General features: G+C 47.0%; 1 protein-coding gene across 1 annotated transcript in view; it reads right to left on the bottom strand.

Moving 5' to 3' along the window:
• LOC144114921 (aromatic-L-amino-acid decarboxylase-like) overlaps positions 1-24,332 on the bottom strand; it is a 74,992-nt gene that overhangs the window by 7,975 nt on the left and 42,685 nt on the right. Inside the window, exons 7-12 of the mRNA XM_077648951.1 lie at positions 23,293-23,359; positions 23,008-23,102; positions 22,851-22,918; positions 15,342-15,435; positions 15,160-15,258; positions 10,537-10,638 (exon numbers count right to left, since the gene is read on the bottom strand). Coding sequence (XP_077505077.1) covers positions 10,537-10,638; positions 15,160-15,258; positions 15,342-15,435; positions 22,851-22,918; positions 23,008-23,102; positions 23,293-23,359 — 525 coding nt within the window. The remainder of the gene's footprint in view (positions 1-10,536; positions 10,639-15,159; positions 15,259-15,341; positions 15,436-22,850; positions 22,919-23,007; positions 23,103-23,292; positions 23,360-24,332) is intronic.

The following is a 24,332-nucleotide window of genomic DNA, read 5'->3' as shown; positions in this document are numbered from 1 at the left end:
ATGTAACAAGAAAAGATTTGACGAGTGATTACATTTTTGTCGTGGAGGCATTCTGTGCGGTGGTTCTGAATGTGGGCGGAGCCTCACTGCAGACTTAAGCTGCATTGGACTGATGTAAAGATTGGTGTGAAGGGACAACCAGCTGCCCACTGCAAAAAATGCAGCTTCATCCACATTTTGAGAGCTAGTTATGCTGATCAGCTCACTAGAGAAGTGATTGAGACTTACAACATATCAAAGACACGTGTCAGTGCGCCATCAGTCCTTTCATCAAAGAAAGGATGTTACTTTTTGTAGTTTTTGGCACTGGCTGCTTCCAAAACGAATGGTCGAGTGCAGGCCTGGTTGTCTGCGAGCCTTGCGGTCACCAGCAGATTACAGCCAGCTGTGTGCCTGCCACCTGAATGGCGGCCAACATCCCAAACCACGTGAAAATTTTCAAACAGCACATCGCAGCGAAGTGTTGTCATGAGACAGCCTCGCCGCATACGTCGCAGCAGCTGGCGCGAAACGCACGTGCATCATGCTGCATGCACGTGTTTGCTTTTTAGTTAACATATTCGGTATCGAGTATTGTTAAACTTTAATGGTCTAAAGAAAAGACAACGGTGATGGGCCCGTCGAGAGGTGCGAAGTGCCGGCAAGCGCTGCTGTCCCTCCGTCGCCGCCTTTTCGGGGGGGGGGGGGGGGGCGCTCGGTACGAGTCGGGCCCGAATGGAGCACCGTTCTCGCTGACGAGTGGAAAAACTTCGCTGTTTAGTCATTGCCTGTTTCCATGGCGGCCACACGATCCGCACTATTTCGGCAGTGACCACCGAGGAGGTGCACAGTTTTCCTGAACTTATCCTGTTGCTTAACTTAGACTGTTGCAACGCTAAACGCGCACCATATATAAAATGCTTCTCTCGGTTAAAGCGCGCGTTTATTTGCACTGGTATTTCACGCCGAGATGGCATACGACAGTCTTGCGATTTCAGTACCAAGTTTGGATGTGATGTAATTACGTGATTTGATCAGAATCAATTACAAATCCGCGTCACCTGCAGCATTGACGCCCCCCCCCCCCCCCCCCCCCATAACAAACAGGATATCGCTTCAGAACAGATATTGGGCTTTAACTGGCCAGTAAAAAAAACAAAACATTGCAACCAATTGGATTTCAAACTGGCTCCAATTGGACATATTCAGTTTCCAATTCGTTCCAAGTGGTCCCTATGGGCCGCAGCTTTGCAGGGGGGCTCTGCAGGCGCCAGTGAAAAGCGCCCTCTCCGGTCGACTCCGCACAATTGACCGGGCAGGCCAGTCAACCCCTCCCATTGAGTAGCGCGCTTTCTCTCTAAAAAGGCGAGTTTTGCATATGATTTGCACGTGTTTGCCTGCCTACAAATCTGTTTACGCAGTCGCGTGTGTAATTTCTTCCTCGTGCTTTAACGCTGAAGAGCTTCAGAGGATTAGTAAAATGTACAGGGGCGATAGGAAGAAATGTGAACAGCGCGGCGCCCGCGCGCAGCACAGTTGGAATTTATCTTCAATACACTTGATCTGGGTGGTAACAAAAATATGTTAGAGTGGTACGTTAATTAGTGTATCATGGATGTATCATGGAAAAGAACTAGTCGATCAGGTCCACCCCGTGAAGCAGATTGTTGACGAAAACGCCATTACCGTAACGGCGAAATGTGTGTGGCAAGTAAATGACAATATCATTTAAGAGGCGGAATTCGAGGCAAATACTTTTTTTGGCATGGTCATTTTTGCAAAATACTTTATTTTGTTGGGTGGCTGAGCAGTGCGGTGCACGCAACTCTGTTGGCAGAATAGTTGGGATTTCGTTACGTTTTTCGCTGCATAATGAAAATAATTTTTATTTGAACATAAAATGAAGTGCCCAGAAGGCGATACTCGGGGCTGAAGAGGAAAACGAAAACACGAAATGCACTTACCAGCTGCTCGCTTATGGCTAAATGAAAAAAATGCTCTAGTTTGCATGGTAAATCACTACTGAGATAAACGGCTGGTATATTTAATTTAATGCCGGTCACAGCGCACGCGCAACCCAAAAACAATTTATTTGTAGAGCCACCGTTCATATGGAAATGATCATTCATGTGCAAGCATACATTTTGACTACTTTTATTTTTAGAATTTCTTTAAGTTAGTAAAGTAACTTCGAAAATTGAGCCAGGCGTCACACGTCAGAAGAATGAGGCGATCACTGACCTTACCTCACACGCGTCTGCATAACGCAGCTGTTGATGTCAGTCTCCAAAATAATTTGTTTTGCATTACCTCACCGGCTGAGGGCATTACCGGCAAAAAAATGAGTTCCGTTAGCGCGAGCTCGCCTACTAAACATTCCGTGCGTGAATTAAACCAAAAACTGGTCAAAGATAATATTACACGAGCAACATACCAAACATGTTTAGCAAAAGAAAAAACTTACTTCAACCTGCGCACAGCAGTTATCCAGGCTTGCCGTCTGTTGTTGTCAACCATTTGATACCAAACAATACCGCACAAAAGCGTTTCTGAACCGGAAAGAGCGCATGAACGCATTTTTTCATATATTGGAAGATTTGAATATAACAATCTCCCATCTGCAGGCTTCCATTTTTTTTTTTGTAATCGTCAACTACTCAATGCGAGCGATGGAAAAAATTTTAGGATTTTTCCACACATTGAAAGGATGGACTATTACCTTCAATATTTCCATTAAACTACCTTACAATTTAAAAATATTCAACAATTTTTTAGAAGAATGTAGGACATGTCCCGGAAACCTGTAGAATTCCACTGGCAGCTCTTGGCCCTTGGTGTTCAGAGAAATATTGTAACAAGCCCCCCCCCCCCCCCCCTCCGTCACTCACAACGAGCGGCAACCCCTCTTTTGTGCACTTGCGAGCAGGACCGCACGTGCTCACAATGAAAGAGAGAGTGCCAGCGGTGCGAGTAACACGCGTACCAGCCGAGACGTTGCTGACTCAATGCGCTCCGCCAGCGACGTGCCCGGACAGAAGTTCGGAAATGACCGCCAGGGGAGAGGCGGCGCTGGTGCAGTGGGGGCAAACATTAGGTGCGCTTCCCTATTGGAATGGTGTTTCAAATGGACTAACCAATTGGACCAACTGGGATTCCAGTTGGTGAGCCCAATTGGTCTTACCCATTGCAGTCAATTGGTCTGCCCAGCTGCACGCACTGTATCCATATGAACGTTTTCATATTTGACATACAAGGCAAAGCTAATCTGGCTCTTACAATAGGAGCTATCAGCAGCTTAACCTACTAAATTGTATTCATCATCACCACCACTGCAGTCAAAATTAAATAACTTCGCTCAGTGGACAAGCGCAACTGGCCCCAGCATGAGAGCCTCATAAATGGGTTATATAAGTTGGAGCAGAAGTGTGTTACTAGAATATGCTACTAGAATCTGAATGTGTATTGTTTCTCGTGTGTGATGTATACGTGTCTACTGGCCTTGATTTCTATAAAAGTATGCTAATTTCAATTTCGCAGTAAAAATGTTGATTGGCACCAGACGCAGTGTCTCCCTGCAGTCCTCGCAAATCAGTTTTCCTTTTGCAAATTATTAATATGTTAAATTGTAGAAATATTTCTCACACTGCTTATTTTGCGAAACTTAATTGTGAGTTATATTTTGTGAATATACCTGGGTGCAGTAACTGCCTGGCTTAGTGGGTCCAATTGGTTGGTCCAGTTGGGTCCAATTGGTGGGGTGGCTAAAAGCACAACTGGAACCAATTGGTTCCAACTGGAAAGCCCAGTTGGAACCAATTGGAAAATACAATTGGAACCAGTTGGAATGTCTAATTGGATGTTGTTGTTTTTTTACTCGGTGAGGACGACGTCATTAATGTTCAAGAAATGAACGATAATCTTAAAGCTATCATGCGGAGTGCGAGGTAGAAGTATAGGGGGTAGGATGGTTAGACAGGATACTGGCAAGCTCTCTCGGGAGACGAAGGGTCCGATTAACAAACTCCAAAGCATGAAAGCATCAAACCCCACAAACAGAACTAGCAGAGCGATCAAAGTTAATAAGCACAAGGTAGCGACATAAGGAAGTTTAATATGGGGAGAATCGATCATAGCCTAAAGAACGGAGGTAGCCTAAAAGCGATGAAGAGGAAACTGGGCATAGGCAAAACCTAGATGAATGCTTTAAGAGACAAAGGGGGCAATCTCAGTAGAATTATGTATAAGATAGCTAAAGTCGCCAAAGAGATCTGCACAAACCTATAGAGTAGCCAATATAATTAGGACGTAAATGAGATTGGCAGCATAATACAGCGATGGGGCACCATGCCAGTAACGAAAGAAGTAAAGGAAGCTTCGGGAGCAATTCAAAGGAGAAAAGCAGCTGGTGAGGATCATGCAACACCGGATCTGTTGAGGAACGGAGAGGATATCGTGCTAGAAAAACTAGCCACCCTGTACACGCAATGGCTTTTGACCTCGGAACGCACCAGAAGCTTGGAAGAACGCTAACATCATCTTAATCCATGAGAAAGGAGACGTCAAGGACGTGAAAAATTACAGACCGATTAGCTTATTGGTCGTTGCCTATAAGGTACTTATTAAGGTAATCGCGGTTATGTTAAGTACAGCCATAGAATTCAGTAATCCAAATGATCAGGCAGACTTTCGTAAAGGATACTCGACAGTAGACCATATTCACACTATCAATCAGGCGATAGAGAAATTGGCAGAATATAACCAGCGCCTATATCCAGTAAAACACGTTGTTGGGCTATCTGGTGCATTGCATTATAAAATTAAACCAGCCAAAAAGACGCACAGAGGAAAACTGAGACAAAGAAGGGGAAGGAGATTGTTCTGTTGCCCTTCGAAGTGAGGAAATCGACTTCATAGATTCCTTTTCATAATCACCAGGCCTTGATAGTGAATGTGTGTTCTAAGAATGAAAAATTACGTTCTGCATGCTTCGCTTTTATTTGATACGTATGCGCTGAAAGTGTTTCAATTTTTTGCTCTTTATTGTTTAATTGCGTATGACTGCTTTTTGCTATGGTTGTCTTACGCTGATTTTGCAAAGATGTTTTTTGTACTGGAAGTAGGCAACGGTAACTGTGAGATCAATTGTAGGATAGAAGATGTTGCGGTCATTGTAAATTTCGTTTCCACGATGGAAGTCTGATGTGATAGCGACTTTGAGAGGGTCATGTGGCTGAGTGCCCTGTATATATCTGAGCCCGAACTTTCGAATAAACAGTTGGCAGTCCAGCCTCCTTCCTATCTTCCCTTCTTCGTCTCAGTTTTCCTGTGTGCGTCTTTTTGGCTGGTTTATATTTCTTAAAACAGCCCCTATATACTTATAGCCTTCATAGATTACGAGAAGGCATTTGACTCAGTCGAAACCTCAGCAGTCATGCAAGCATTGCAGATACAGGGTGTAGAACAGCCTTATGTAAAAGGACTGGAAGGTATCTATAACGGCAGCACAGCTACCATTGTCCTCCATAAAGTCAGCAATAAAATTCCAAGAAGGAAGGGTGTCAGGCAGGGAGACACAATCTTGCCAATTCTATTTGCCGCCTGTTTACGGGAGGTATTCAGAGGCATGGATTGGGAACAGTTGGAGATAAGAGTTAATAGAGGGTACCTTAGTAATCTGCGATTCGCTGATGACATTGTCTTGCTTAGTCTCCCAGGGGATGAATTGCAAAGCATGAAATGAGTTAGACAGGCAAAGCAGAACGTTAGGCTTAAAAATTAATATGCAGAAAACCAAAGTAATGTTCAACCATCTCGTAAGGGCACAACAGTTTACAACTGGTAGAGAGATGCTGGAAGTGGTAAGGGAATACGTCTACTTAGGGCAGGCAGTAACCGCAGTTCCGGATCACGAGAGTGAAATAACTAAGAAAAATCGGAGGGGGCACTTAAGCTCCGCCTTAAGGGTATGACGCGATAGGAAGGTCATTCTCTACTTTACATTCATAGATCCCTGGGAGTCCTCATACCCCTCCTGGCTCAGCGGTGCAGCTGTTAAGCGATGCGCCACTGCCCTGCGATGGCAGGTGCTCCCAGCGGTGGGCCTTGTGCGACCCAGGTTGCTCTTGCTGAGCGAAAAATCATTAATTGCCACCTGCCACGGTGGGCAGTTTGCTCACTATCTGGTGGGTAGGGTGCGATGACGCCGCAAGGTCACATGACCTAGGTGGCCCACCTGCCTCCTACGTTGCTTTCTGGGAACGACCTGCCAGGGTCATGCTCGTGATTATTCGCTCACAACACCGACGCCGGATTTTCTGGTGAAACAGGCCTTTAACGCTATCGCGTTGATAAAAATAGGGTGGAGCGTACTTGGCAGGTTTTCTCAGATCATGAATGGCAGTTTACCAATATCTGTCACGAGGAAAGCGTACAACAGCTTTACATTACTGGTATTCACCTGTGGCACATCGAGTTATGGAAAGGAAAATGATAGGTGCAACATTAAGAGACAGGAAGAGGGCGGAGTAGATGACGTAACAAACGCGGGTTAATGACATCCAAATCGAAATCAAGAGGAATAAATGTTCTTGGGCAGGGAATGTAATTTGAAGGCAAGATAACCGGTAGTCCTTAAGGATAACGGACTGGATTCCAAGCGAATGTAAGCGTAGCAGGTGGCAGCAGAAAGTTGGGTGGGCGGATGAAAATTAAGAAGTTTGCAGGGGTAGGGTGGCCACAGCTGGCACAGGACATGATTAATTTTAGAGATATGGGAGAGGCCTTTGCACTGCAGTGGGAGTAGTCAGACTGATGATGATGAAAAGGCGCAAGCTCCGTGCTCTTGGAAAAGCCGAAGAAAGATTTCTCCCAGAAGAGTGCGATGCGAGGCTAGTTGGAGCGACATTCTTTAAACATAAAAACTGTGCAACGGACGGGACACAGAAAAGAATCACACGGGACGAGCGCAGGCTAACAACTGGTTTAATTGCGACAGCGCCTCCTTTTTTTCCTTCAAAAACAAAGCGCATGAGCACCAAACGCATGCCATCAAACGCGCAATCACCTTCTCAAGCCAAGAAAGTGTACAAGTGGGTGGTAGCCTCACTTGCACATTTCTCAGGGCCAAATCTCGCTGCCTGCAAGGCTTCAAGAATCTAGCTTTCCTTTCGTTCTTTCGCACCACCGATAATATTTGTTTGGCCTGAAAATGGCGTGCATGCTTCGTCGTCGCGCATGCAGTACTTGAAGTGTTCAGGTACACATTGTCCATGTGTTGCATCTAAGGTGTTGGCGTACTCTAGTAATCATTTCTTAATGCAGTGGCCCGTTTGGCGTATAAACGCTTTGCTATTTGTCAGCGGAATCTCATAGATGACGTTCGTTCTGCAAGGCACAAACTTGTTTCTGTGGTTGGTGCCATACCCAGCCTTCTTTTGTCCATATTTCTTGGTTAATGAGCACAAGCGGGACAGTTTGCAGGGCGCGGAAAAATGAGCTTCAACACCCAATTTTCTGGCAGCCCTCTTTAGGGCTTGCGGGACCGTGTGAACATAAGATATCACCTCAAACTTCAGCCTCTTGTATGTATCCAACCTTAGAGCCTTTGATTTGGGGCATAAGGACTTCAACAAGACCTAAGCGACAGCCTGCAGAAGAACATTCAGTAAACCAGCACACCGAAGGAGACCGACTTGAGCAGCAAAAAAAAAAGTGGTAGGGTGTTAAGGTAATTAAACCGAGTAGACGGGCGAAAACATATGCTTAGCCTCGTTGGCTCATGGTTTCGCTTTGATGGGTCGTCGTCACGTCTGGCGACGATTTTAGACTCAGATTAAGCTCTGATCGAGGTTAAGCTCATCTGATCTGTTCGCGCCGCAGATGGAAGTTGAAGACGAGAATATGCACAGCAGCACTGCACAGCGCGAGAGAGTGTTGTAGTTCAACATGAGGCGTATTCAGCTGCGGAGATAGCCTAGTGCTCTCGTGCAGTGGCGGAGCTGATCTGTTCGCGCTGCCACAAGATTCTTGGTTGGGTTTGACCCCGAGAAGTGCTTTCGCACTAAAATCATAACGTTATGCGAACAGGATCTTACAAATGAAGACCTAAATAAGAAGTCTTCCATTTCTGCTGGCAACCGCCGCAACTTGAAATAGGGGTGAAGGGTGTTGTTGCTACCACAGTGGTGAGCCTGTCTCCTTCTGTCAACAAGTGTGCACAAGCACGACATATATGTAGTCTCTCTGCTAAATAACGAACGTAGAAAGAAAGACAACTGTCTGGGCCGACGTCATTGGCATCATTTCTTCCTAATTCTTCCCTTTTTTCTACCGGCTGAGCGAGCGCCGCCGGCCTAAAGTTTGATTCACAACAGCCTCAAAATCAGCGGCACGCTTCCTTTTCTTTTTAGTGTCGAGTATTTTTAAAATACATGATACTCTAAAGATATGTTTTCGACGCCGATACTCCCATACTTTCATTTTTGTCAAGCAATATCTAATGCTTATATACACAAAATGTATCTAAACATACGTTTGTCCATAAAGTTACGAGACTGAGTCTATTAAAAAATGCGTTTAACACTGAAATCATTTGTGCAGAACCCCTTCGAAATAGTCTCCCTTGCAGTCTATTCACAGCTTCCAACGCTTCTTGAGGTCTTGTAAACAGCTGGAAAACGCTTCTTTTGGCAGGGCTGTCAGCTCCTTTGTCGTGGCGTCTTGAATGGCCTCCACGCTCCCCATCAAACGACCTTTTAGGGTTCTCTTCACACGACGAAACAGGAAAAAAAAATCGCATGGGGAGGGGTCAGGCGAGTATGGCAGATGAGGAAGTACAGTAATGCTGTGCATGGCGAGAAATTTTGTCACGCTGAGAGCAGTGTGTTGCCTTGCGTTATCGTGAAGAAGGCTCCATTGTCCAGATGCCCATAAGTCAGGGCGACGGCGTCGCAGCACTGTGCATCACGCATGTGTTGGAGCAGGCGGATATAAAACTCCTGATTCACCGTCTGCCCTTGTTGGACGAACTTGCGGCGTATGACACCTCTGGAATCGAAAAAAACTATCAGCATCGTCTTTGTTTTGGTCTTCTGTCGTCGCACCTTTCTCAACGCCGGAGAGCTTGCGGACCGCCATTCGGCGCTCTGCCTCTTTGTTTGAGGATAGTATTCAAAACACCGTCTTCAGCAGTGATGCTGTCGACGAATGCAGCATCCTTCTCTGCCTCGCAGAGCAAATCAGCGCTCACTGATACCCGCGTGTCCTTCTAGTCCTGTGTGAGGGAGTGCGGCGCAAGTCTGGCATTCAGCTTTCTGTTTCCCCAAGTTCTCGCGCAAAATTTGGTGGCATGTTGTCTTACTAATGTTTAGAACATCTGATAGCACGTGGAATTTAATGGTGCAGTCTTGCTGTACGATTTCTATGATCCGAGCCACGTTGTTTTCATTCCGTGAGGTTGAAGGCCGCCCCTGCCTTGTGTTGTCTTCCCCCGACGTTCTCCCCGAAACGAACCTCTTGTGCCACTGGAAAACTCGCGCCCGCGATAATGTCTCGTTGCCGTAAGCATCACGAAGGAGCTCATACGTCTGTCTGGCTGTCTTGCGAAGCTTCACACAGAATTTTATGTTTACAGGCTGTTCGAGGTGAACGTACATCTCTCCGCATTCACTGACAGTAGAATGCGCAGACGACTTGTGACAGCGTATTTTTTACATGTAGTGCCATCTAGCGGCTGCCACAGCAAGTAATATAAATAGCTCAGGTTAGCCCGAAAAGATAGCGCTACACATACGCACCAACATTTGTTTTGGGGAATCACTTCTAGAGAAGAAAATAAACCAGTCTCGAAGCTTTACGGACAGAGGTTGCAGTATCAAAAGTGCATGCATACTGCCCATGCCCGGACTGTACTGGGAAGGCAGGAAGGAGGGTGAGCTCTTGTGCCCCATGAACGATTGCCGCCGGTTCGAGTTCTCACGGGGAAGATATGGAGTAACGTCCAGCAGCGGAAGTGATGGGGGAATCAAAGGGGAGAGAGGGGGAGCGGTAGAGCCACGAATGAGATAGTAACGTTGCGTCAATGTAGCATGTGGAAGGTCTCGGAGGGAAGGGATCGTGGTGATGAGGATGAGCGCGGGCTTGGCTTCGGCCTTAGTGGGAACGTGTGAGAGGGAATGGGGCAGCATGGATGTTGCAGCGAAAGGGTCATTGGGGCGGCATGCTGGGGAAAGTCAGTAGGCCAGATATGTTGGCTCGTTGTGGTAACCAATGGTCTTGTGCTGAGTCGGACATGTTCTCACTTTAACGGTCCGTTGATAAAAACCAGGGACCACTGCCATTATTTATTGTGTGAACACATTCCTTAATAAACTGCATCATTTTGTTGATTCTGTTGGTGCAATGCTCCCAGTTAAGTGCTCTATGTAGTGATTAACAAATGAAAGCAAGTGATGCTTTAGGTAATAGTGTCTGGACTTTACACTGTAAGCATTATTCTTTTTTAGTTATAATATGCAAATGCATGGATGTCGATCATGCACAAAAAATTATTTTACATACCTTGAACCTGAAACACACCAGGGCCATTGTGACAGGAACTACAACTTCGAAGTTCTTGTTCTCATTCACCAGGGCCTCGAATTCTCTTGCGAGATTAATTTGCTGCGAAGAAACATTGAGCACAATTATGCGAGCGGCGTTGTCAGATAAGATTTGAAAATCTTGCGCATGCTGTGTTGGCACAATAAGCTCAAATGGACAGCTTCAATTTATTATACGGGTTCTTTCGCCTAAGACTGTCAGCAATTTTTGGCCTTTTGTAGAGTGAACTACACTAGCCGAGGTTGAGTAGTTTCGTGTGGCTCCTGGAGAGCCGTGCTGCGCATGCGCGAGGAGCAGTGACGTCACACGGCGCACAGCTGTCGCGCCGGAGCCGCCGCCGCCGCGCGGGCGTCGCCGGTCTGCGCATTCCAGAGGAGTGACTTCATAGCCGCGACAGACGCACTGGCGCCGGCGCGTGCCCAGCTGTGTGCCTCCGTTGCGCAGTAGCCAAGTCTGACGCTGCGCCGGAGCCGCTTGATAGCGCCTCTCATTTTGTGCGCATGCGCAGAGGTATCAGGGGGTATACATATAGCGGGGCGTTTGCCAGTGTGGTATAGCCATGGAGAAGGAGAGCGAAGTTGCTGCTCAGCGGCACAGCGTAGCTCACGCTACGTATATCCTGGCATAGCCGAGCTAAGCCACTGCTATTTTTTTTTAATTAGGAGATCGCTTTTTTTGGCAAAGCGTTGTCAAAATACAGCTAAGACGTGCTGGCTAGCAGGCTGTTTAACTAATATTAAATAGTTTAGTTTTGAACTATTAGTGCTACGCTCCTTATTTATTGATAGCTGTGTAGCCCGTCGTAAGTAATATGCATATCAGTTTTTAGAAGTTAGAAAACGCTTTTACTCTCGCCACAGTGGTTTAACAAATTTGAGCCGTTTCTCGCGCCATTCGAAAGCTGCTCGCCTGTGGAATGCGAACAACGACGCCCATAAAAACGCGTCACTCCGTAGCGCACGTGCCACCTGACAATCTCTGTCCCGCCTGCGCTGCGATGCTCTCCGCTCCTCGCTGCAGGGGAGAAGTGGTCACGTACGTGCGCCATAGAGTGACGCGCTTTGATGGACGTCGTCGTTCGCATTCCACAGGCGAGCAGCTTTCGAATGGCGCGAGAAATGGCTCAAATTTGTTGGGCGACAGCGACTAGGGTAATCGCGCTTTCGAAATTCTATAAAAATATATAGATATTACTAATTGCCAGCTAAAAATCTTTAATTGCAACCTGGCGCTTCTCTGTAAAAAGCTAACTATTAGAATTTAGTTAAGTAGTTTACTATAGTTACCTGATTCGCCTCTTTTGTAGTGTCCGCCAACTCTAGTATGCCACAGAAATCTCTCGTTTTTAAGCTACTTGTAATATTATTGGCGGACTTCCCCGAAACACCTGGTGTATAAAACGTGTAAAAGAGGAGGGCCCGGTTGTAGAAATACATTTCGAAAAAGGTCCGATCGGTGAGGAAGCTATTTATTTCACGTTTAGGCCTTGCGTCCGGCCTTCATCACATAGAAACGAAGGTACACGCAGTGCCCTATTTAGAGGCTAATAATATCGGTATCCCATCTTAATGACGGTGAAAATTAAGAGCAGCATAAATTCAAACCTAGGTGATGATGTTACAGCGATGCGTTCAGAAGTGAACAGAACGAAAGGTAAAAAAATTAGTATAAAGACAAAGGCAGGTGGCAAAATGGCAACGGTGTGCAGTGATTACAAATTGTATTGAAACCAGAAATAAAATCTATGCCAGAATAATTCGCTCTGAAACGTGTGCAGTACTGAGCATCAAAAAAAGAGTGTGAAGACAAGGAGATGTGGCGAAAAGCCAACTCATATCGAAACGATGTGGAACATGCAGTGATTTCAGAACATATCAAACCATCAGCAAAATGGTCGGAGCTTCTTGTGTCAGTGAGCAGTGTCACGTGATCATTTGATATGACAAACTTTCCTCCTATAGGGAGTGATGGACTTCCGTATAGGCGTCGTGAAAGCGTATGAAAGCGCGTGTTGTGTCCAGCATAGGGAGCTCCCATTTTTTATTTCTGCAATGAGAAAAGTTTTTGTCTGCCTTGGCCACCACCTCCCGATGTCCGAGCGCCAAAGGCCCTACGCCTCGCTACCCCTTCGGTCGGCAGTGGGCTCAAGGCAACAAATGAGTACCAGCTGTGGGTTCCCACAACAACTGGTTGGTAGATGTGGGAGCCACGCAACACTAGCGATCGCTTTGGGGAGGAGCGCGCACCATCCCGATGTGCGTGCGTGCTCACCGGTAAGTTCTTGAGCGCAATTAAACATTTCACGCAGTTTTGTTATAACTAGCGTGAACCAGTTTTTCGCCTATGACAGTTTTTCGACATGAGCACTCGGCGAGTTTCACGCAGACCCCATACCAAAGGAACTGCCAGCTGTCGAGGCAGTGGACAGCGACGTAGACTTTGCAAGCCGGCTCAACCAAGTGACGTCTCACCTAGCTTCCAGGGAGGGAACTGGAGGGCCGGCACATACGGCGGGAACTAAAACTTATGATCGAAGAACGCGCTCAAGCGCAAGAGGAGATACTTTGCTTCTCGCGGTTCGTTTGAGGCACGCGCAAAGGGCGGGCAGCGTTCACCATAGAGAACCCCTCTCCCCTTTCCATCCGTGCCACGAGGCACAGGCTCCAGGCAGTGACCGCGAAACGTGTGTGGGCAACATTGCCTGTGAGTATCCAGGCAGCGTTGGTATGAGCCAATGTAATGTTGCGCTCATGTGGCCGACTTTCTTTTCGTTTTACTGCGTCTTTTTCACGCTGCACCGCAGTGGGAAGTGAAAGATGCAAGCTATGATGCTCACGTGCCTCGGCGGCAAAAGGCCACAGCCTGCGCGTCCTCGCACGCAAGTTCGTCGTGCCCGCGTGTTCACTGTAACCGAGTTCCGCGTCTGCGGACGTTAGTTCTGTCTGAGGCTGAGTTCGTACTAAGCGAGTTTTCGTTATAAATATGACCGTTATAGAGAGGGCTCTACCCATTGGCTTTTTTCTGTACCCTTCGGAAGACAAGGTTGAGGAGATGAGGGGCTGGCTATGGATACGCAGTAGCAGCCAGAATAATGCGGACGGAGCACGCATCGGCGATCAAATTTCCCTCGAGCTAAAATTGAGCGTTGCTCGACACATATGCAAATAAGTGCTGCCGGTGTGCTTGTACATTAGCGCAGAAAACCTTCCTGTTTCCTTTACGCATCACGAAACAATGATTGGAACGCCGAAGCGCGCTCCGTATCATTCTGGCTGTGACTGTTCTATCGGGCACAGAAGTGCCTATAGGACCAGCGATCGCGCAAAAAAAAAAAAAACATCACTCGCAGCGATATTTTTTTTTCTATCTCCGTGTCCATTCCTGCTTGAGGGTCGGTCGTTCGAAAATGTCCCCGGAACAGTGTTCCTACCCTTTGTCTCGATACAGGAAACAACGCCACGGCAGAAAGATGAAGCTTGACGGCGGTCGCCTTATCAAAATGGCGCGCCAGCTTGTAAACTCATCGTGTGGGCTCCTTCTCGCACCAAGCACAAGGGAAGCAAAGCCAATGCTTCCAGAGCATCTCTTGGCGCGCTAAATGGATTCGCTATTTCCGCACCAGTATATGATGCTGGGGACGCGGCGATGGATTTGAGTCAGCGGCGATGCCTCCTGGGCTCTTCTGACCCCAATAATATACATACGAACGAAACCAACACTCACTGATATCAAGAGAAAACAAGGAGTGTAACTAAACGTGGCGCTTATTAAGGTGGGAAATACGTTTAGATAGAGTATACTTTTATGGAAAGTGGAAGCCAGCCACGTCGCCGGTGGGATCCAAGCCATGGCCTCCGCCAGCGCCGCCCATAACCATAGCGGCGGACACGGACCGCCCTGTTATACCCATGTGCCAGGGAGAAGGTGATCAAATGGGGAGGACACGGCATTAAGGCTGGCTTTCAGTGAGTGTTGTCTTCTTTCGTTTGCCTACCCTTATCACCCACTTATCACCCAGGAAGTTGTAAGTTCAGGGGAACCATCGTTAAGACTAATGAATGCGGCAAAATCAATAACTGTTTGAGGCACTGCAGCAGAGGCGCTTACCAAGTGAAAATATGACGCTGACAACAATATTCTCATGAAGACACAAGCGACGGATTGAAACGCTTTTCTGTAAGTGAAGCAGAAAATTAGGAATTTCGTGCAGGCGTGTTTAAAAGGGAGACGCTGAAAAAAGAAAAACGAGATCTACGTGCTGCACAACAACCACATAAGCTGAAGCAGAATAATTGCGAGATTTACAGGTCCCCCCAATATGAATTGGAACAAAGCTTGAGCATTCAACCGATTGCTCCATAATTACGTGCGACGAGCATGCTTTATCTCTTTCCGAACTAATTTTCCTCTTGACGTGTAATATCCAAAAGTCATTTTCAACTTCAGTAGAGAACCCGAAGATTCGTATCTTTGTGCAAGCTGGTTGCTTCCGTTCATATCGGAGGGACCTTACTCGCCTTATCGCCTGAGCGGTCCCCTTCAATGGCTTGGCCAGCATTCGTTAATACCGCAGTGACTTACGCGTCGGATGTGGGCCTGCAGACCGCTGATCCCGTAGCACCGGAACACGAACCAGAGTTTGAGGGAGCGGAACCGCCTACCGAGTGGAATGGTCCAGTGCTGAAACGATATCGTGGAACCTGTGAGAAGCGACAGATAACCTGGACGGCAAGAAAGCACCAGAGACCGTGCAGTACACGCACCCTGTAATCGGGAACCTTGCCCCCTTCGTTGTCGTGCCTGAGATAAATGGGGTTGACTTTGAACGCTTCCTCGATGTCGCTCCTTTTTCTGAACCTGTTTGGGGTCAAAATACGGGAAAATGAGCGTGTTTATGTGCGATGGAGAGAGATAGTGAGCGCGAGACAGCACACCCATTGCGCATCCGAGAAATACTATAGCGAACTGTATACAGCTTCAGAAGAAAGCTGCTACCAGAGTTTCATTAATAGCGATACGTCAGTCATTAATAATTCTCCTTTGTAGATAAGGAACAAACAGAGATAACAATTCTAGACTCTAAAACGCGCGCTAAACTCAGAGGTGAGATCGTATATCGCGCCAGGTCTTGCAGCGCAGAAGAAAAAAAACTCACAGGACGGAATTACGAATATGTAACGCGAGATTCAGTGATAGCTGTTTAAGCGTTTAGAGGATATTTTGAGGTAGAAAAGGTACAGTGACCTCATATCGCAATGGTATAGTGGTCGAGTGATGCACCCCTGCAATGGCAGGCGGCTGCTCCAAACAGATCCACCCGTTGGCTTATGCGACCAAGATTGACCGTGACATAAGGTGAGTGCGTTAATGACCGGTCGTTAATGACATCCACCAGGTGGTGGGCGGATGTCATTAACGCGCCCACCGGTTACGGCGACGATGCCGGACGACTACGACGCGCAAGCCAGGGACGGGCGCCTAACAGCTATCGCTGTAAAATAACGCGTTTTTTTTAACCGAAAATAGAAGTGAAAAGTCGCCCCTCGGGTTAAAATGGAATATTATGCGGAAACTAAACCGCACTATGCCGTATTTACTTGCATACTGGTTGATACGTCGTGGAGGTCAGCCCCCAACTTCAGGAAACGAAAAAAAAAGAATGCCGCATTGGTCGACCAACAGAAGCTCCGAGCCACAAATACCGATCAACGCCTATCGGAGCAGCGGCCGAGCTGTCAGGAACTCCTCGCCGGAGACGGCGCACTTGCGCGCCGAGCTCGGATTCGACGCATTCTCCTGAGGAAATGCGATAGAATATGCGCGCCTCGAAGGAATCGTAGAGGCCTTCGTTTTGTTCTCGGAAAGTTCGGCAGACTTCCTCTATGTTCGCACCGCCGTCGATGCCTCACGCTAATGGCAGTAATCCGCTTCGGGTCTTCCCAGTGGACCGCAAATATCCGCCGGACATTCCGTTTAGGTCCGGGCGTTTGTGGCCCAGAATGGATATCAGCGTTAGGACATCCGCCGGCAGCGGGCCAGTGGATGCCCCGCGGAAATTCACTCTTTCTGGACTATGAATTTGTCCCGCATGGGCGCGGTCATTCGCTGCACTTTTTTTTCTCTGATAATTAGTATGAGCGCACGTGCAATGTTCAGTTTCCTAAACGTATGGACATGTTTTGCAAAGATAAATATTTGTTATCTCAGTAAAAACTTATGAACTGAAATGTGCCACGTTGTTTCCGCCGCAATACTTCGGGTTGCAAGGGACATAACTTCCAATCCTGTCAAAGCCAGAAGGCAGTGGCTGTGTCGGATGCCTATACTCTGCCTCTGTGTGTGCTGAGCAATACGCTTTACTGCGTGGTTGTCAGTTTCACTGGGCTGTTTGCCGCGAAGGCAGCAGACGTACATCCGGCCAATGCTTTAACCGTACCGCGCGAGCGTCGATCAAACTAGGGTACGTGTCTCGATGCGCGCGCCCCCCTCGCCGCTCTGTGGAGGGTGGGGACTAGAGGCACGGCCAGGCTCGAGAAGCGGCGGCGGCGCGCGCTTTCTACAGCCACGGCCGGTCTCGAGGCGGGCGCGGGCGCGAAGAAAAGAGCGCGCTCCCCTAGAGACCGGCCGTGGTACGGCGCCTGCGCGCTGGGGGTGTTTCTTGTATGCCTCCGCTGCGCGATCGTGGCGCTGCGACCCTACCGCTCCTCGAAGGTAAAAATAGGATAGATTCAATGGAAAAGAAACATAGTGTAGAACTATATCGATACTGGAAAAGGCAGATCAGGAAGCAAACGTTTTATGATAACTCAAGAGGCAGTGCCCTCCTCTTTGAAGCTAGGTCAGGGTGTCTTAGAACACGCAGCTACAGAAAAAAATTTAACGAAGAAGATGACGCATGTGCTGTGTGTAGTAAATCTGTAGAAAAAATAGAACACCTCATTCTAAAATGTGATGGCATCCATCCCGACGTCAATGCAGGCACAGTCACCCTTCCTGAGGCCCTGGGGTTTAGAGATAACAATAGTCATGTAAATAAATCTGCGATGGAAATTAGCAAAAAGCGATTGGAGGATTGGTGGATCAAAAGCAGAGAGGTGACACAAGTTTAAAAGTGTAGGAAGGCGTATTTTAAAGAAAATGGCGAATTTTATTAGCAACTTACAACAGAGTTAAACAAAAATAAAGGAAAAAAACTGAGCATGGTGGCAACTACCACTGCCCCGTTTCAAAGGGGACGCTCCTTCCTTACATCCATCCATCCATCCACCCACCCACCCACCCATCCATCCATCCGGCATATATATATATATATATATATATATATATATATATATATATATATATATATATATATATATATATATATATATATATATACTCTCGCACAGTTTCCGCCCTCGCCGTTATATGACGTTCTACGACACATTCGCGGTAATACAGGACGTGCTACGTTCACCGCTATGGACGAGGGTGGCACTGGTGAACACTCAAGGTTCGCTTACACGCAATAAACATAAATACCCACGACAACAGCAGTTTGGACAGCCGTCGCCGTAGCTCAGTTGGTAGAGCACCGGACGCGATATTCGCAGGTCATGGGTTCGGATCCCACCGGTGGCATGGTTGTTTTTTATGCTGGTTTATAATTAATTTTCTTTAAGCAACAGATTAATCGTAGCATTAAAAAAATTAAAGAGAACAATAGAAACATTCCCCTGTGCACCATGGTTTCGGTAACTGTTGGCTTCCTTCATATGTTTGTCAAACGAGCCCCTCATTTCGTTTAATAATAATAATAATTGGTTTTTGGGAAAAGAAATGGCGCAGTATCTCTCATATATCGTTGGACACCTGAACCGCGCCGTAAGGGAAGGGACAAGGGAGTGAAGGAAGAAGGAGGTGCCGTAGTGGAGGGCTCCGGAATAATTTCGACTACCGGGGGATCTTTAACGTGCACTGACATCGCACAGCACACGGGCGCCTTAGCGTTCTTCCTCCATAAAACGCAGTCGCCGTTTACCTTGTCTATATATATATATATATATATATATATATATATATATATATATATATATATATATATATATATATATATATATATATATATATATATATATATATATACCCCCGGGAGGTGACGCCTCCTCTCCCTCTACCCCAGCGGAGCACATCTGGTGGAGTGAGCGGCGATGGCAGCAGCGTCGATGGCGGCGCCATCTGTAGGAGCGCGGCTGCGGTGTTGCTAGGCAACGGCGGCTCAAGGTCGTTCGTGGGACCGCGCATACGGCTAAAGTGCGCGACGAGCCGGAATGGCTCGCTGGCTGGAGTAGTAAAGCTTTCGCTTTAAAACAGGTATCAATCCAAGAATCACATAGCAGGGATCTCCGACACGCGAGCCATGTCACTCGAGAAATCAGTGACCTTCACAAGTTTCAAATGGGAGGCAATAACTGCAGCTATTGCCATTGCCCGCGAAATTATACGGCCAGCGATGCCCGACGGACGCCCGACTAAGATCCGTATTTCCGTACCGAATCCTGACATCCACGGAAGAGCGAAATACGGCCGGAAACGGCCGGCCGAATCGAGACGCCTGCGGGAATCACACCTCTAGGACTTCTCTCCGTAGACATTTTGAAATGCGGTCAGAAAAGCGAAATTCATTAAAAAATCACTGCCTGACAGCAATGAGTCGGTAGATAGTGTTCCATCGATGGGACGAGATGTTAAGGATCAGAGAGAGGGGGAACCTCTACTGGAAGCTGATGGTGTCAACTACAACAGTAGAAGTATGTTTCTAGCGTTGCGTCCCAGTTTTTGTCCACTGTTTATACAGTAATGATGCTCTTCAACTTAACAAAATTTTGCATTTGAGCGTCTTAAAATTGCGCCTGCCTTAGCTTGCATAAATGGCGCAAAAATTTTATTAAAAATGTCACTTATTAACCACCCACCACTAGCACATAATGGACACCCTTCACACATGGGCATATAAGAAGATGAGCTCATATCACTTAAACATTATGGTGTGAGGTGCGTACTTGTTGCGCTGCGTTGTAGGGCTCGATTGTCGCCCTCTTTGTACCTTGCAGAGTTGTCAGATTAATTAGAGCTGTTAATATTTAAGAGTATCCTGCTGTCAAGATTTCCGGGATTGCCTGCCTCCAGGATTGCATCACAGTTTTGAGGGAGATACAGGCACATTAATTGTTCCTTGGGTGTCCGGATAATGCCAAGGAATTACTACTTTCAACGTTATTTATGTTTTGGCAGCTGGCACAAAATGTTCCCAGAAGTGTTCGTTTCCGGACGCCCGGGGGGTGACGGTAGAAATTGGTTGTTCGACGGAGGTCTGAGCATCCGAACTATGGTCACTAGTGGATGCCATACGTACGTCAAATGCGGTGTTGGACGCTTCATGGGCATCACTGGGAAACTTGCATCTGAATTTTGGTATCCAAAGGATGTCGGAATGTGCGGTGTAGACGTAACTATACGTGAGATGTTCATTCGGCCGATTTTTCTTTTTTTGCACGGGAGGGTCCCAGGGTTGTCCGAAGTTTGTATGCAGCATTAAACTCAACGTCCATCGGACATCCGAGCATCCAGTAGCGGCAGTCCTTTGTACTACATTCGTCGGACACCGGTGGTCCATTACGTTCACGTGTACGTAAAGCTTGGCGTTGGTATTGCACGCGAAAAGGCGTTGTCGCTACTTTCCTCAGTATTGCTGTCTGACGCACTTTTCGATGACGTCGAGCTCGTGCAATTTTCGGAGTGCTCCGCGAAATATGACGACTCTTTTAAATGTCGTCAAGAACGGCCACCGGCGTTCGGGAGGCATGACTCGCAGCTCGGTTTGGTGACTGGGGGAAGTTTCGTCGTTTAGGGTCGCCTAGAGCGCGCAGTCGACGCAGTGACAGTGCGGCTGCAGGGCTCTGTAGTGATCTTCGTATTAGCCTTACCTGGTAATCTTTTGTGCGACTCTCTTGAAACGAAACAGAAAGGGCGCATGAAAGCCATTTGTTCAGGTACTTTTACGCGACCTTGTTAAGGGTGCCGTTCAGAAGAGAAACCGCCGTAGTAGTTGGCGTGTCCAAAAAATGAGGATTGGTCGAGAGGGTTGTGACGTCATAACCACATGACCTCGCGCGAGTACTTCAACACCCCGCAAGGTCACACAGTACATTACTAATGACGTCAATACAAAATTTCTTATGAGTGTGCAGGGTCGTGACGTTATTCCATCACCATTACGAAGTGCCTCTGGAGAAAGAAAAGCAATTGCGCTGAAGAGTGTTCGAGCTGGGACAAGAACCGCCGCCCCTTGGTTCGAGAGCCGGGCGCGCCACCCCTCGACCACTGAGGAACGTTCGTTCGACTTTGTGAACAAAGGGGGGGGGGGGGGGCCCTTGTGTGTGTTGTGGTAAATAAAAAAAAAACAACAGTGTCGTTGTCTGTAAAGTGATATTCAAGAGGACTCCAGCCCGCTGAAGGGTCCCTTAGGGCGGAGCTTAAGTGTTCCTAAACTTTTGTTCGCGAACTTCTGCTCATATTTTTGTATACTCAGCAACATCTTTCATTTTATTTCTTCTATTATTATTATTATTATTATTATTATTATTATTATTATTATTATTATTATTATTATTATTATTATTATTATTATTATTATTATTATTATTATTATTATTATTATTATTATTATTATTATTATTATTATTACTCGACGATGCCGCCCGTGGGCGCTCTTATCCTCTTGTGCAAGGCCAGGGGATCATTTAACTTCTCCAACACTCAACCATTGAAGGCCACCTTCGTGCGAGATTAGCAGGAAAACGGTCGTTATTGAGAGATCGAAACAGGAACGAACTGGCATGCAAAGTGTGGCGAGACCTTTGGTTGGAGTGAACTTGCCGTCACATGTGGCACATGCTGCGACATTTGCGACAAGCAATGATTTATATAGAACAAAGCTCCACCGGTGCCATATACAGCACCTTATATCAGAGGGCAAGTGACAGCTTCTGATTTTACGCTTTAGCCTCAAACTAATGTGTAAGGTGTGTTTCATAAGTCGGCTCAAAGAATCACGGGAATATTGTCTGCCAGCAACTCCTGGTTACACCTCTCTCCCCCTACTTCACCGCTTCATTGCAGTCGCTGTGGTGGTATCACTTGTTCTACAAATTTATTTCCGTTTCGACATCGTTGAGTGTACTGCGTCATCGCAAGACCAGCGCGTGATGCGTGCATGCATCACGTGAGCGCAGAAATCGACAGTCTCGGAATGTATAAGCACTGTTATTGTTAATATACCGGTGCATGTTGGCTGTTGTGCGTATGTACTGCAGCCAGTTCAATGTGCATTTGAACAAGTTCAACGGTTAACATTAGTCATTACATATTCGCTTCTTGCCGGCGTAGTGCCGGAACCTGTAAAGTTCAGTTGACGATAGATGCATTTTCCTCACTGCAGGTGGGGTAGTAAAGACCCATATATGCCACTGCTCGCGCGGCACCTCTCAGTACAGCACGTATAACCTCGTCCCATTTTTACTAACTTGGTTTGCACTCCAGGTCGTATTTCCTACGAACGTCACGAAGCAAAGTTGAGACGATGCATTTACCTTGCGATGAAGTAGTACAGTCAGCGATGTTGAAGCTCAAATAAATTTGTCGAATAAGCGATATAAACACCGCGACTGCACTGAAGCGATGGATTTCAGACATAACTTCACCAGCGAAATCACGAGACACCTTGAGACACCAGGCGAAATTATGTCTGAAATAAACCAACTAGCCCACATGGTTTCCTTGTTACAGTTGAATCAATGGAACACGGAGAGGAAGTTGTAACTGAAAGTAGCGGTAGCAGACGACTTTCCCATGATTCTTTGCGTTGACTCTGGCAACATGCTGGAAATGCACATAACCCATTCCTGGTCTCGCTCGATTTCAAGGGCGTCACTTCCTCAACGCAACTCTACAGTCAAGGTCAAGCCGGTCAAGCCCCGACGCTGAGCGAAGCTTGCTGACCATTACTTAGTATGATTCCGCGAAGTCTTTCCTTTTTGCACACGTGGAATTAGCGACATGTTTTTTCTGATTCAGCTAATTTGAAGGGTGAGAGTTTTTTGTCGTTGTTTTTATTAACTGTTTGCCAACCTGCTACCTCTCACATACTGGGGACGCTGCTCCTTCAGCCTTGCCTCTTTCGCTACTCACTGTTCCGTGAGCCTGAGATGAGCAACTAGTAAACTTTTTCTTACCACATCGCTGAGCAGTCCACGTTGACAAGAAGCCATTTGTGAGGGTTCATGCTGAAGGACGACACGTGCTGAAATGGAATAGAAAGAAGGCTCATGCGGCAACGTGGTAGCTCAAGCAAGCCCATTATTCAGGTAGCCAAAATTCAGCAAATCTAACCTCGACTCCCTTCATGTAGTGCCTGAACTCCGGGCATATGAAAGCGGATCCGGCATACGCTGCGTCAACGTGAAGCCACAGGCTTTCCGCTTCGCCTGCGGATGAGGAAATAGCAATTAGGCGCCAGCTCTCAGCGATTATTTGCAACGGCTGCGCGCGTTTTCTGCTGCCTGCTGCGAGAGTTGAAAGCATTCTGCTTTTTTTGCCTATATCCCTGCATTGTCAAGGAGGGACGACAGCTTCTGGCAGTGCTTTAACAAAGAAAGCAGTGTGCAGGAAACTTGCAGACAGCTCCAATTTCAGCGAGGTTGTCGAACGCGCAGGAATTGGTCGTCCCCAGGGTGGCAACCATCTGAAAAAGAAAATAAGAGGAGGAAGCTAGGAAAGGCAAATCAAACTGTCCTTTGGGAAAGAAGCAGATGCAGAAAATTAGGAAACGCTCATGTAGTTTGGTAGCTGATCAGCCGTGACCCATATCTGGCTGTCAAAACCGCGTTCAAAAGATATGAGCCAGAGTCTTTTTTTTATTCCTTCATCCTGCTTTCGTAAAAGTACTCAGAGATGTATGAAAAACCTAGGTAAGTTTCCAGCGCTATTCACTGCGTTCACGCGCCAACCGCGTTAATTTTTCGCATCGAAAAGTGAGTACGTATACGAGTACTACACAAAGCTTCAATACGCTTCTTCCAGAAACAATTTTTAACAGTCAACGTTGCGGCCGAAGCTCGGCCTTTCGCAATATATGTAGGGCCCTTCGTTTTCGGGGTTTATTTTTTCTGAAATGCAGCAATGGGGGGGGGGGGGGGTAAAATTGGGAAATATTTTTTTAGCTCAAATTCGGGTACAAATCGGGTTGTTCAACAAAAACTTCCACTGTTCAAGTTTTCTCCGGTCATTTTTTTTTTTTAGCAAAGGATGATCTACTGCAAGCGCTCGTTTTCGTGCTGGAGATAAAATGCCACATCTTTTGCTCGTTATCTTGACAATAACGTGGAAATGGCAGGTTTCATTAATAATAATTAATAATTGGTTTTTTGGGGAAAGGAAATGGCGCAGTATCTGTCTCATATATTGTTGGACACCTGAACCGCGCCGTAAGGGAAGGGATAAAGGAGGGAGTGAAAGAAAGGAAGAATAGGTGCCGTAGTCGAGGGCTCCGAAATAATTTCGACCACCTGGGGATCTTTAACGTGCACTGACATCGCACAGCACACGGGCGCCTTAGCGTTTTTCCTCCATAAAAACGCAGCCGCCGCGGTCGGGTTCGAACCCGGGAACTCCGGATCAGTAGTCGAGTGCCCTAACCACTGAGCCACCGCGGCGGG

Source organism: Amblyomma americanum, chromosome 1, assembly GCF_052857255.1.
Source record: "Amblyomma americanum isolate KBUSLIRL-KWMA chromosome 1, ASM5285725v1, whole genome shotgun sequence".
NCBI classification, from domain to species: domain Eukaryota; kingdom Metazoa; phylum Arthropoda; class Arachnida; order Ixodida; family Ixodidae; genus Amblyomma; species Amblyomma americanum.
This window is presented reverse-complemented; position numbering and strand designations above follow the sequence as displayed.